At 48.3% G+C, this 14218-nt stretch overlaps 1 protein-coding gene across 4 annotated transcripts in view; it reads right to left on the reverse strand.

The window, feature by feature from the left end:
- Positions 1–4115: 4115 nt before the first annotated feature.
- The window catches only part of AMOTL1 (angiomotin like 1), an 88821-nt gene continuing 78718 nt past the window's right edge, over positions 4116–14218 (reverse strand). For 3 of the 4 annotated variants that reach the window (XM_054804867.1, XM_054804873.1, XM_054804887.1), the window contains 4 exons: positions 11372–11497; positions 9296–9522; positions 8318–8587; positions 4126–7005 (listed from right to left, as the gene is read on the reverse strand). In XM_054804867.1, the coding sequence (XP_054660842.1) occupies positions 6902–7005; positions 8318–8587; positions 9296–9522; positions 11372–11497 (727 nt within the window). In that variant the 3' untranslated portion in view covers positions 4126–6901. Of the gene's footprint in view, positions 7006–8317; positions 8588–9295; positions 9523–11371; positions 11498–14218 lie in introns of all 4 variants that reach the window. The other variant, XM_054804881.1, reaches the window with a different exon arrangement.

Raw genomic sequence — 14218 nt, forward strand, 5'->3', positions numbered from 1 at the left:
CACAACACAGATTCCCTGCAGGTGTGGCACGAGTGTGTCCTGTCCACAGGCCCTTCTCCAGCCCCTGTGAGAGGTGGCCAGACCCACAGGCCCTGGGGCTTCCCCATCCCTGCATCCTGCTTCACCCAACAGCAAGGAGGGGAGAGGCTTCCCGCAGCTGGGGTCTGCACCTGGATGATGGGCTGATCCTGCTCCTTCAACAGTCCTGGGTCAGCCCGTTTGGGTGCTCCATGTTCCCCATGAGGTCACCAGGTCCCACTGCTGCTTTGATGGGCTCGGGGCGTAGACAGCATCAGAACAAAGACGTGGTGGCCACCAGTCCTCCAATAAGAGCAGAAAACCACTGGATTTGGTGCTTGGCCTGTTCATTTCTGAGTGTGCTATGAATTCAGGTGGAATTCATCCCCTGAGCAGCAATTTTTTTTGTGTACCAAATCACAATGCGATTATAAGAGCGAGCCTACCAGAAAGGGTCTTCTTAAAAATACTCTGAATAACCGGGCCAAGGGAGGGGACCTCCATCTCCTCATGCCTTGTGACACTCTTCTCCCTCCTGGTGCTTCCTGCCAGTGGGATTTCTCCTGCTTGGGTTGATCAAGACCCAAGCTGGGGACTGCCCGGGGGATGCCGGCTGCTGCCATGGTCCCCTGTCCTTGCCCCAAGCCCAGCTGTCCCATGGGAAGCTTTGCATGCCTGGAGGCTCACTGACTGCCCACCCGGCTTCTGCAGGGGCCTGAGGGTGCTCCCAAGGCACACAGGCACCACGAGGGCTGTGAACGGGGACTCAAAGAAGCCACCAAGCTGCCAGGAAAGCCACCACGATGTCCAGGCATGGGTATGACCTCCTAGGAGAGGTGGTGGCACTGCCATCCCCCACCTTTTAACTTGCTGTTAGCTCTGCTGCTGCCTCTTCCAGCAGTACCCAGGAAAACACAAGCTCCTGTCTGGCACTGAGCTTTGCTGTGGGTCCTCAGCCCCTCACAAGACAGGGGGCTGATGTTGACCTGGGTCTCATCTCTCATCGCTGCCATGCTTTGTGTCAAAGTGGAGGGTGCTGCCAAAGGACCAAGGTCCGGGCTGCGGCAGGGCCACGCAGGGTTACTCTGGAAAATATGCGCACTGATATTTTATTCATCTAAAGCTGAAGTGGTCGGTATGAAAGAAAATAGCTTGTGGTCTTTCATACCTCGAGTCAATGAATTCCTGGGCCTTTTATAGCTCAGGAATGCCGGGCGCTCTCGGTTGGTTTTACAAGGCTGTGAAGCCACGGCTTAAGGTCTGGATAAGCATTAATCAACAGCGGAGATGATGACAGCTGCTTGTGTTTTACCCGGCTTTCTGGCGGGTATCGCACTTCTGCACATTGCACCCTGTTTTCCCCTCTCGTCTGAGCCATTTGCTTTGGTCTGTGTGTGTGTGTATGCTTCAGGCTTGCGGGACCACTGGGTCCACTGGTTTTAGTACTGGGATTCATGGGGTGGGTCCATGCCCAGCACGTTGGTGCAGCACCAGCATGGGATGCAGCTCAGTACTGGCCTCAGGCACATCCCTGCACTTTGCTTTCCCCCCCAGGCTGCCGTTTGAGCCATATTCCTGCACCAGGGGTGCGAGGAGGAACGTTTCCCAAATTTCTGTGATATAAGAGCTACAGACCTGTAAGAACATGGGGTTTGGGATCCACATGCAGTTGGTCTCTCAAGCCCCCATCTGTGCCGGCTGACAGCTGGGAAGGGCAGCCCAGCCCAGACCCCACCGGGTACCACTGACCCCCCGGGGCTCTCCCACCCCCATGCTGTCCGCTTTCTGGGTGAGCAGCTCATCTGCCACAGGATACCAAAAACCTGGGTAAGGGGGTCAAGGAACACAGTGGGATGCTCAGACCCAGCCCGGTTTGTTGGGTTGCATCCAGACCCCAGAATGGGGATCCTGATGGCAAGCAGACACCTGGCAGCATCCTTCCTGGAGGGAAGGGATGCGATCAAGGCTGGAGAGGTGGACCCATGCAAGCCTCATGAAGTTCAACAAGGCCAAGTGCAAGGTCCTGCATGTGGGTCAGTGCAACCCCAAGCACAACTACAGGCTGGAGAATGGATTGTGAGCAGCCCTGAAGAGAAGGACCTGGGGGTACTGGTGGATGAGAAGCTCAGCATGACCTGGCAATGTGTGCCTCCAGCCCAGAAAGCCAACTGTGTCCTGGGCTGCATCAAAAACAGTGTCACCAGCAGCTCAAGGGAGGTGATTCTCCCTCTCTACTCTGCTCTTGTGAGACCCCCACCTGGAGTACTGCATCCAGCTCTGGTGCCCCTAACATAAGAAGGACATGGAGCTGTTGGAGCGAGTCCAGAGGAGGCCACAAAGCTGATCAGAGGGCTGGAGCACCTCTCCTATGAGGACAGGCTGAGAGAGTTGGGGTTGTTCAGCCTGAAGAATAGGCGGCTCCAGGGAGATCTAATTGCAGCTTACCAGTACCTGAAGGGGCCTAGAGGAAAGATGGAGAGGGCATGTAGTGATAGGACAAGGGGTAATTGCTCTAAACTAAAAAAGGGTCGATTTAGATTAGATGTTAGAAAGAAATTCTTCACTGTGAGAGTGGTGAGGCACTGGAACAGGTTGCCCAGAGAGGTTGTGGAGGCCCCATCCCTGGAAGTGTTCAAGGCCAGGTTGGATGGGGCTTTGGGCAACGTGGTCTAGTGGAGGGTGTCCCTGCCCTTGGCAGGGGCTTGGAACTGATGATCATTGAGGTCCCTTCCAACCTAAACCATTCTATGGTTCTATGATACTTTGCATATTTTTTTCCTGAGGTTAATATGCAAAGTGTACTTAACCTGGAGACAGCGTTACAGTGACGTTCTCGGTTTTTGGCTGGAGCATCCGTGAAGACACAACCCAAAAATGAGATAAAACCCCTCGTTATGCCTGAACACAGCTGGCAATGAGGCTTTTCCCACCCTAATACTGTTTGGCCCCTGTTAGTTTCTTTCTCCCATGGCCTTGATGAACCAAGCTAAGACCCAAATTTTACTGTCAAATCTCAACTTGAAAAGTCACAATCTCGGCAATCACCAAATTTTTGTTCTTGGTGGTAAAGAGCCAGGGCACTACAAATACTTCCAGCTGCTATGCCTTGAAGATGAAGTAGTCAGATGGGTCAGGCTGACCTGTGCTTGCATGGGGAACACGAGGTGCCGGGATGTGGGTGAAGCAAAACGCTGCTCGAGTTTCTGCAAAGCCCCTGGATCTTTGCTGACACACTCCTGCCCAGGGCAGGTTGTTTTTTTAAACAAGAATTGTGCAAGAATTTGGGGAGAGGAGGTTGGGACAGGCAGAGGAGAACCCATAGGAGAGAGATGCCCTTAGTGGCTTTCATGCCTTTCATGCCTGCAGCTCCCTGGGACCTGATTCAGGAATTTTCAAACAGACACTTTCAAGAGCATGTGAGAGCCTGCTGAGCAAACCTCCCTTACTCAAAGCCAGACACTTGGGTAACGTTTGCTCCCCTCCCCCCGTTTATTTCAGTTGCATGAGCAAACACAGGAGCAGTATTTCCACTGGGCTGGAGCACTCCCCTTGCCTGCACAACAGCTTGAAATGGGATCTGATCTTTATTCCTTACTGAGGACGTTAGAGTAATTCAGGAATATCTAGATCTACAAGGTATTTAGCAATCTCACACTGATCCAACACCTGTCAAATAAAGAAGCCCCAGACCTTCAAGAACAACAACTACAAAATAAAAATCAATGGGAGTGCTATGTTTAGCTGGAATGTAGGGCTAAAGGATCTTCAGATCTTCACCGAAGTGTCTTGTTAAGTTTCCACCCTCATTTCCTTCAGGTGAAGATGATCTCACTAAAATCCTGCTCTCCTTGCTTGGCAAAGCTCTCAGTGTGACCCTCTGCTTTGCAGAGCCACTGATTTCGTGCCCACATACACCTACTGATGGCACCTGCTGTGGGGCCTTTCATTAACAGCTACGAAAAGCAGAGGAGAGGCAACCTTAAAGTCCCCGAGGTATCACTTAGCACATTGTGTGCAAAGCTTAGAGGATTGTTTAAAAAGTCCTTTCTTCTGGGGGACTGAATATATTCACACTGGAAAAGTGAGAAAAGAAACATGTTTATACATTTATTATATACAATATTAAGGCACAAGTTTAAACAGCAAAGAATAAGAAATCTTTGGCTGACCAACAATATCAATATTTGCTGTGGGTGACACGTAACGTTCTTCATTTCCCCCCCTATGTACAAATAACCCTCCAGCTGTACAACACTGTACACCAACTTCTCTATACAACCGACGACAACAAAAAATGACAGTATTTTACAACTAGTTACCAATGTCACCTGGAATGGCTACAGCACAGTTTCCCAAAACAGAAAATGGTTCAAAGAGCTGGGAAAACCAGCACAAATGGAGTTGCACCGCTCTACTGAGAGGGGCTGATTTATGGCAGTAGTGCTCCACGCAAGTCCTGCTAGATCTCGGGCTGGGGGGAGACCCGCTGGTCCTCCAGAACTTCCCTCCAGGAAAACTAACATCTCTTGAATTCAACATAATTAGGAGAATAAATCTTTGAGTTTATTTGAGCTGGTACTCCAAAAGCAAACGAGAGGTTGCCTACACCGTAGTCTCTAACAAACAGTTTCCTATATGTGACCATGAACCCGGGGCAGCATCGGTTATGAACACACCTTGGGATACCAGAAACTGGAGGGACTGTGGTCTCCCCCAGGAGGAGAAGGAGGAGTGCTGTACTCTAGCTGACTTGGAGAAGCTGAGCTGCACCACTACCAAACGTAACTGCAAGCCACATCACGCACACTGATCCAACACTTTCTGCTAGACGCCCGGCTGTCTGCCTGTACACAAATTATTAAATAGTTTCATCGAAAGAAATAATACAGCTGGTAATAAAATGCTTAGGGACTTCCAAGCACCTGGGTAACCTTATTTCTTGGAGAGAAGTGATGAAATTAAATATTCACTGTTGTTTTACTTGTATTCCCTTGGTCTTCCTCCTGCCCCGCTCCCACCACAGACACTCGAGGAAGGGCGACAGAAGTGGGTCAGCGCTGCTGCCACGCGTGGGCCTGGCTTTTATGCAAACAATTACAACCTTTAAATTAACTTTAGAGAAAAAAATAAAATTATTTTACAAAGCATATATTAAGCTGCGCAACATCTTCCAAGGGTTTTACACATTTGGTTTCACAATGCAAAGCTGCTAATACTCGAAACACACAGTTCACTTGCCCGCACAACCTACCTACCACTACTTTGTTTAACAAGTGCAAAAATCAGAAAGTGGGCGACACCAGCGTATGTCTAATTCTATGTACATGCAAAAATAAGTGCATAGATTTAACATAACGATTTTAAAAAAAAAAAAAAGTATCAGCCAGGCAGTATTTAGCACAGGGCTCTGGCCCTGAAGGCTTTTTGAGGTTGCAGGGACTTCAGTTTTCAGTTGAAAGCAGAGTTTAAAGTGCCTGGTGTTTTCACAATCAAGGGCTCTGATCCAATACCTATCAGCACCCATCAGTTTTTCACGCTAGGCAGCTTCACATGAAAGCCCATCACCCTTTTTCCCAAAGCCAATACAAAAATACCTCAAAGAGAAAAATTTCCCAATCGGCATGTGCAATGCATGAAGCAAATAGTATGCCATGAGTAAAACAGCTGGTGAGGTGGCTTTCTTACAGACAGCCACCACCTCTACAGAATTCAGGGACTAAGCTGAAAATGGGAAATGTTCCATCCTGGGTAAAACAAGGTGAAAAGCAGCTGCAGCTCAGCACAGAAAACAGATGACGCTCATGCTTTGCTTTGCTTTGCAGTTAAACCCTTCCCGGCCTGATCCTACACCCCTTAATGTCAGATCAGCTTGAATGGCAGGTCTGTATGCTCAAGGATGGTAGGATTGGCTGTAGGCATTGAAAATAAGGAAAAATCCTGTTCTTACCACAAACACACTGATTCTTCCACTACTATGAATGAGTGGCACACTTAAAGCATGCAAGCCCAGCTTAACTCCACTGGAAATGCACCCACGTAACGCCCTCTGAATGAGCTTCTGCACCACACAGCCCTTTGGGGAGCTGCCGGGATCCTTCCTGGACTTCCCCTCCTGAAAGCTTCCCATCCTTACAAAAGGGATTGCTTCAGCAGGGTCCTCCTCCCCCACCTCTACTTTCACCCTCCATGGGAATTCCAGCCAACAACTGCTCTTACCAAAAAAAGAAGTCTCAGCAAGCTCTGAGGTTGCAAGACACGAATATTTGCATTGTAAATCCAGCTCCAAGAGCAACACTTGTCCAGCCAGGAAAGAGGCACCTGACCTGCCTGCCCAGGAAAACCACACCACACCACTTCAAACAAATACCGACAAGAACCCGCCATGTACATCTACGGACCAAAATTAAGCAGTGAATACTTTTGAGAAGTGAATTGATACTGAGGAAGATGCAAGTTTCTCCTGGGTTATTCAGAAACTCCCTCTGGCCTCAGAAGAGCCAGGATTTCACTCACTGTCCCGGTTGCAGAGAGGCAGGAAAACAGAGCAGCAGTTCACACCCAGTCTGTAACTTTGCCACCTTCTCTTTACACCAGAAAATGCAGTTTTCTTTTCCCTCAATGATCCCCTTTTCACGCCACTTTCCATTTTCAACTCCCCTTTCTGCTCAGAAAATCCCAGACGTTCATTTCATCGCTCCTCTTCAGCGCTCTAAACTTCTTGCCTGGTCCAAAGTCTCAACATATCAGACTCAAGCTTCGTTTTGGGCAAAAACTTTCTCTATCTTTCGTCAAACTCTCAGGGTTAGTTTTTAAGGTTGGCACACGGAGGACCATCTTGGACCTGGCTGTATGCACGCAAAACCCCAGAGATGCCGTCCTCTGCTCAGATGAGGACTTCCATCATGTCCGTATCTGGAAACTCGGGCTTGTGGAGCAAGCTGCTCACTCTGCCTTTGCTGTCAGGCAGCTTCCCGTGGCTTGAGTTTTCTGCAACGAGAAGAAGGGAAAGTTGGTTTTCGGCTCAAATTCAACAGCAAATTGTTCCATGCAAATATAAAACCATTTTTTGGATGGTGGTGGAGCACATCTTAAGTCTATGTCCTACATACTGAAAGTCAAACTTGATCAGGAGGCAGAGAACATGTCATGCTTAATTCCCTGCGCAACGACAGCAGGTGTGTCGGTGTGCACAGACCCCAAGGGCAGGCATAAAGATGGTATTTAAGAGATATAGACCAAAGTACCTCTTCAGCTGTGATCCTAGAGAGAAATGGGCATTTGTGAAAGGTCTACATCACTTTACCAAGTTACTCCTTGTCATATGAGCCATGGTAGCTCTCTGTAGGTATGCTCCTATTCTGCATCAGGTACAAAATTTAGGAGTTTAAAACATCATGAAGGCAGTACACAAGTAATCAGGTAGGTGGTTTAATCTAAAATGTGTTAATTTGTCAGTGGGATGGGCTAAGAGAATGTATATGGCCAATTATCACAATGTATGATAGATGTTGTTAGGTGTTAGCTATGTTTATCACCATAGTTCTTGAAAGTCAATTTCAGGGAGAAGGAGGACTCTTACAGGCAGAAATAGCTTGAAAGGCTATTTTAAGAGTACCTGGAAACAAATTCCAATCTGGATTGCCCAAAACACGGTAACCCAGAGTTTCAAGGAATCAGTGATATTCATCCCTATTAATGATACATGGCATGTTTTTTGAGGGAAGGCTTGCTTTTGAGACAAGATGAATGTGTAGGAAACTGACTTTTTCAAAATAATGTGTGTAAAATAAATGTCTCCCTTGCTAAGACTGCAAACCAGCAGTTTCCACCTTTCCAAAATAATTAAAATTGTATTTCTTTAACAACTGTCCTCCCAAAATCTCCACTTTCTCCTTACTATTTCCCCCCAGGTTTCCTTTAAAATATATAGAGAAAATGGTGCCTTCACTAACCATAGTTTAAGCTGAAAAAAGAGAAGGGTCTGAGTACGTGAGCAGGTGCGGAGTGTGAAACTCTGTAATTTTATCTTTGGCAGCATGAATAATTGCATTTGTTGGAAATTCTGCCCGCCGCAGGCAAGCGGAACTTTACAGAAGCTGTCAAGCATGAAGCTCTGCAAAGCCAGACCAGGCTTGGAAAGTTCTCTCCCTATGATTTTAGTTTCCCTGAAGAAACCTCCACACAAATTGCAAAGGTATCACCCCCCCACCCCATCAATACTGGGGTGTCTCTGGGGATCTGCTGACAGCCCTGGGGGTGCTGGTGTTTTGCACCAACGTGGGGTTCTGATGGAGCTCACCCAGTTTCTCGCTGGCCACTCGTGTCCCTGGGGGCCGTGGGGCCGGGCTGTGTGACGGGGTGGTACCCAGTCGTCCACGGCCGGGGAACGAGGCGGCAGCGGGCCAGAAGAGCTCAGTGCTTTTGTCCGTCTGGGTGCTGCTGTCTTTGCTGCCCGTTTTCGCGTGGGAGGCTGCTGGCACCAGGACAGGCATGCAGGACAAAGAGGGCAGTGGAGGAGGCAGCGAGGGGCCCGATGGGTGGTCGTGGTGCTCCTTCCCCAAGAGCAGCCCTGAAAACACATGGAGGTCAGTCACATCCCGGCTGGAACGTAAGTGCTATCCCCTCGTCCCACCCCAGCGCTACAAGGTGCTGGTCTGGGTATGTCTCCAGCCTTTTAGTTCAGCTTAGCCTTTCCCCTTGACACCATCTGTTGCCCTTCTCCTGACATCCACATGGTACTTTCCTACATAAACAGCCTTTTGAGAGCAGCTGCCCTTTCCTGCATCCCCTTCTGCACACCCATCCCAGTGATACCTACCCCTGGCACAGACTTGCATGCCTCTGCAGCCCTCGTGCCATGCGGCCCCTCACCACAGTCCTGCAATCATTTTCCCATTTAGCTGCCACATCGCATCATGCACTCCTATCCAAAGGGATGCTCACCCTCTTGTTTATCCAGGATTTTTTTCTAGCCCAAATTTGTTATTTAGTCCCACAAAGTTACAAATATCATCTGCATGTGTCTGGGAGGATTTCCCCTGACTATGGCTTTCTATATTAGTACGGAACAATTAAGTTGATTAAAAATATAATTAAGATACAATGCAAGGTTAAAAAATGACTAATTTTTTACTTCAGTGCAAGGACAAATGTTCTTCCTATGGAAAGAGCCATTGAGGCAACATGTGCCACAGCCAGGACACTTCTGAAAAGCTCAAGCAGAAGGATCAGGATGAAGTGATGGATGAGCCAAAGCTTAACAAAAAGCTGAGCTCACCTATGCTTCCCTTCCAGATCTTCTCTTCCTTCTTCTCTTCAGCTATCTGGTTACTGGTGAGTGAGGTCTGGCGTGAATGCACACCCGTAGCAGCAGCGATGGAGGGGACGGACCGAGCCGGTCGCAGGCTGGCGCTGTCGGCTTTCCCAGGGTCCTTCCGTGACCGTTGCTGAAGGACCTTGATCATGGCATCCTTCTCAATTATTTTTGCATGGAGATTCTTTATTCTGCCAAAACATGAATACTCTGCTTACAGGAATGGAAGAAGCGTTTATACAGGCTGCTCTCCCCACCCTGAGGGAGCAGGATGCGTCCCCGGGTACATGCCCTGCTGCTCTGTCCTGTCCAGGCAGACTTGGACAAGGCAGCTCCCACCAGTTCCTCTTAGGATAACCATGCACCTCGAAACAGGGAGTGTTTCTGGCTATTAAGCCAAAACTGGGAACTCTTTTCTGCAAGGTTAACTGAACCCATCTATTGCTGTGGCTTTCCCAACCCAGCAGGAGCAATGAGGGCAGTATCCTGACTGAGCTGTGGATTGTCACCTTCACCAGAACACCAACACACAGGTGATTTCCACCTCCGTAATACCTCGGGGCCAAATCTGGAAACCCTCCCTTGGTAGGCTGAGTTAACCCCACGATTCGGGTCTGTGGTCAGCTGGAGTAAAGACCTGCTGAAGCGAGCAGAAAGGTTCCCTTTGCTTTCTCTAACAGCTAGACTGGGCTCTTGCTTCTCCCTCAGCGCTGCAGAAACAATCAGTGAGCAAAGCTCGCTACTTCTCTCACGCAGACCCTGAAGACTCTCAAATCACAAAAGAAAATAGGATTATCTGAGACTTTTCTTCAGGAATGATTAACACGAAATCATACAGAAAGACTACAAAACCACATTTAAAAAAAAATAATTGTACATGTACAGTATGACAGCCAGATGACAACAGCTTGACTGTGATGTACAAGATACAGTCCAATGCAGCTGCATTTTGTGAAGCAGTGAAAGCTAAAATGCTGCATCTGGAAAACCTATACGTACAAGGGAGACAGCTTCAAGAGTAACTTCATGATGGTGTTAGTTTTCATAATCAGATGTCTAATTTGCAATGAAACCACAAGATCCTAATCTATCTTTAATAAAGCCAAAGGCAAAACTCCATTACTTCACAGGAAGCAGGATTAGCTTGCATCTGTGAGTAGAAAACAAAAACCAAACCCAGTAAAAACAATCATTTCGTTTTTCCACAAATACACCTTCTTATGAAAGTATCTGCAGACTGGTGTTTTTCTGCGGAAGCCAACATTGAAGAACAGATTTTAAACAGTTTTTCAGTAAAAATCTAGAGGAATACATTAAGTTTTTCAAGGGATTTTTACTTATCACCAGGAAAAAAGCCTGTATTAAAAATACTGCCCAGGTCTAATGCTCATTGAACTCCATGGCTACCTGTCCACTTGTGTGCTGAAAATGCAGAAGTATCTGCAACAACAAACATTACTCTCACTGACTGCCTGTGCCCAAAAAAGTTTATCTTCTACTACTTGTAAATGCATCTTTTTTAAGGGTATTCGTGGTGCTAAATTTTGCAGGTTCGTTCTTAAATGCCAACGTGACCATTACACAATGTGGATGTGGGAAACTTAGTGTATCTAGAAAAAGCAATAAGCAGGCAGGGAGCGAAGAGCGAAGCAAAGCCCTTGTGTTGCTGATTATGTAGGAGTGGGATTACAACTTCAGCTTTTACGACCAGACGCTCTTGTTTCCAGAGGGGGATTTTCACCGAGATTAAACAAGCATTCAGCTTCCTCGCATGCCAACCTACTTTTAATAGAGGAACAGCCTCTGTTCTGTAAGAAGGTCGGTTTTGGCACAGAGAAGGTTTAACGGGAAGGTAGGGAGGAAGTTATTTAACAGCAGCAACTCCTTAATCCCTCTTTTCATGCTGAAGAGCAAAACTAAGTCAAAGTAAAGCTAAGCCCATCCTTTCCAGGCATGCATGAAGGAACCAAGGGGCATCCTGGTTTGTCTGAACCCATCCCAAACTCCACAAAGAGCAGGTACAGCACAACAGCCCCTTACGTGTATTCCATGTCTTGGCAGCGCCGGTTGGCTTGCACAATCTCCTCCTCCTCCTGCCAGCCCCGCACCTCCAGCGCGCTCTCACTGTAGCTGCCGTTGCGTGAGTGGCTCGGGGCTGAGGCGTCCCTGGTAAAGCAGGTCAACATGGTGAGTTGGGCTCCTGAGACCGCGAGGGTGGCTTTGCAAGTGAGATTAGCACTTGCAAAGAAAACCCCAAACCTATGTTTGAGGAGCAAGCTAGTGATGCTTGCCTGTTAAGTGGATGGCTGTCTGGCATTAGGTTGTCTTGCTGCAGGCTACTCTTGGCTTGGGTTAAGTCATTAACACCATTAACTGGGCTGATGGAACAGAGAGCACACTAAAACCATGGGTGACCCCCATGGGGCTAACAACCATTCTAAAGGGCAGGGTTGTACATCAGAGGGACTCACTCAGCAGGGAAATGGTCCCAAGTCAACAAGACCACATTGCAAATGAGAAACAAAATCTTACATTTTGGAAGGTGAAAAACACAGGAATTGCTGCCTAGACTGGAGTGCAAAAGAAAAAGATCATCCTGAGTCATGCATTTAACTGCATTTCAAAGGCAAATCTCATTTTCATGCCTGCAGGGTTATAATCTTATTGGCATCATGGAGACATGGTGGGATGGCTCCTATGACCGGAGTGTTGGGATGGAAGGATACAGGCTCTCTAGGAAGGACTGGCAGGGCAGATGGGGAGGGTGTGTCACCTTCCATGTCAATGACCAGCTGGAGTGCATGGAGCTCTGCCTGGGGATGCGTGAGAAGCCCACCGAGAACTTATGGGTCAGGATTAAAGGCAGGGCAGGGACAGGGGACATTATAGTGGGGGTCTGCTACAGGCCACCTGACCAGGGAGACCAAGTAGATGAGGCCCTCTACAGACAGACAGGAGCATCCTCACATTCACAAGCCCTGGTCCTCATGGGGGACTTCGGTCAGCCTGATATCTGTTGGAGAGACAACACAGGAGGGCATAAACAATCCAGGAGGTTCCTGGAATGCATTGACGGTAACTTCCTTCTCCAAGAGACAGAGGAGCTGACGAGGAGACATGCCATGCTGGACCTTATTCTCAACAACAAGGAGGGGCTGGTGGGGAATGTGAAGCTCAAGGGCAGCCTTGGCTGCAGCGACCATGAAATGGTGGAGTTCAGGATCCTCAGGACAGCGAGGAGGGTGCGCAACAAGCTCACTACCCTGGACTTCAGGAGAGCAGACTTTGGCTTCTACAGGGACCTGCTTGGTAGAATACCATGGGACAAAGCCCAAGAGGGAAGAGGGGCCCAAGACAGCTGGCTAATATTCAAGGGTCACCTCCTCCAAGCTCAGGAGCGATGCATCCCAACAAAGAGGAAAAGAGTCAGGCAAAAAAGCCCAGAGGCCTGCATGGATGAACAAAGAGATCCTGGGCAAACTCAAACACAAAAAGGAAGCCTACAGAGGCTGGAAGCAAGGACATGTAGCTTGGGAGAAATACAGAGAAACTGTCTGAGCAGCCAGGGATCAAGTTAGGAAAGCTAAAGCCCTGACAGAATTAAATCTGGCCAGGGACATCTAGGGCAACAAGAAAAGCTTCTGTAGGTACATCAGTGATAAAAGGAAGACAAGGGAAAATGTGGGCCCTCTCTGGAAGGAAACGGGAGACCTGGTTATCCAGGATATGGAGAAGGCTGAGGTACTCAATGACTTCTTTGCCTCAAGCTTCAAGTACTCTAGCCATACTGCCCAAGTGGCAGAAGGCAAAGGCAGGGACTAGGAGAATGAAGAACTGGCCACTGTAGGAGAAGATCAGGTTCGAGAATATCTAAGAAACCTGAAGGTGCACAAGTCCATGGGACCTGATGAGATCCATCTTTGTGTCCTGAGGGAAATGGCAGATGAAGTGGCTAAGCCACTCTCCATCATATTTGAGAAGTTGTGGCATTCTGGTGAAGTTCCCACTGACTGGAAAAGGGGAAACGTAACCACCATTTTTAAAAAGGGAAAAAAGGAAGACCCAGGAAACTACAGGCTGGTAAGTCACACCTCTGTGCCTGACAAGATCATGGAGCAGATCCTCCTGGAAACTATGCTCAGGCACATGAAAAATAAGGTGATCAGTAACAGTCAACATGACTTCAATAAGGGCAAATCTATGAAGACAGGCTGAGAGAGTTGGGGTTGTTCAGCCTGGAGAAGGCTCTGGGGAGACCTTACTGGGGCCTTCCAGTCCGTAAAGTGGGCCTACAAGAAAGTTGGAGAGGGACTGTTTACAAGGGCGTGTAGTGATAGCACAAGGGGTAATGGCTTTAAACTGAAAGAGGGTAGATTTAGATTAGATATGAGGAAGAAATTTTTCACTGTGAGGGTGGTGAGGCACTGGAACAGGTTGCCCAGAGAAGCTGTGGATGCCCCATCCCTGGAAGTGTTCAAGGCCAGGTTGGATGGGGCTTTGGGCAACCTGGTCTAGTGCCTGCCCATGGCAGGGGGGGTGGAACTAGATGATCTTTGTGGTCCCTTCCAACCCAAACCATTCTATGGTTCTATGATTTTAGGATGTGTTTAGGGGATTTGGCTTCTAAGAAACTGGGGCAAGAAGTTAATTATCCTGTCCTCCTCATCGCTAGAAAGCCTTGCTGCAGAGCTTTGTGTGCTTTTGGGCACCACGCTTTGACACAAACTGGAGACAGTCCAGGCAAATGCAATGGGAACAAGAAGGGGTTTATACTAGGGCACATGAGGAATGTCTGAAGGAAGTTAGTTCAGGCCAGGGAAGATACAACAGGGGTTATCTGTCTTCCAATATTTACAAGGCTGTTGTCAACAGTGATCTGTTGCTAAT

The sequence above is a fragment of the Grus americana genome, chromosome 1, assembly GCF_028858705.1.
Source record: "Grus americana isolate bGruAme1 chromosome 1, bGruAme1.mat, whole genome shotgun sequence".
Lineage (NCBI taxonomy): Eukaryota > Metazoa > Chordata > Aves > Gruiformes > Gruidae > Grus > Grus americana.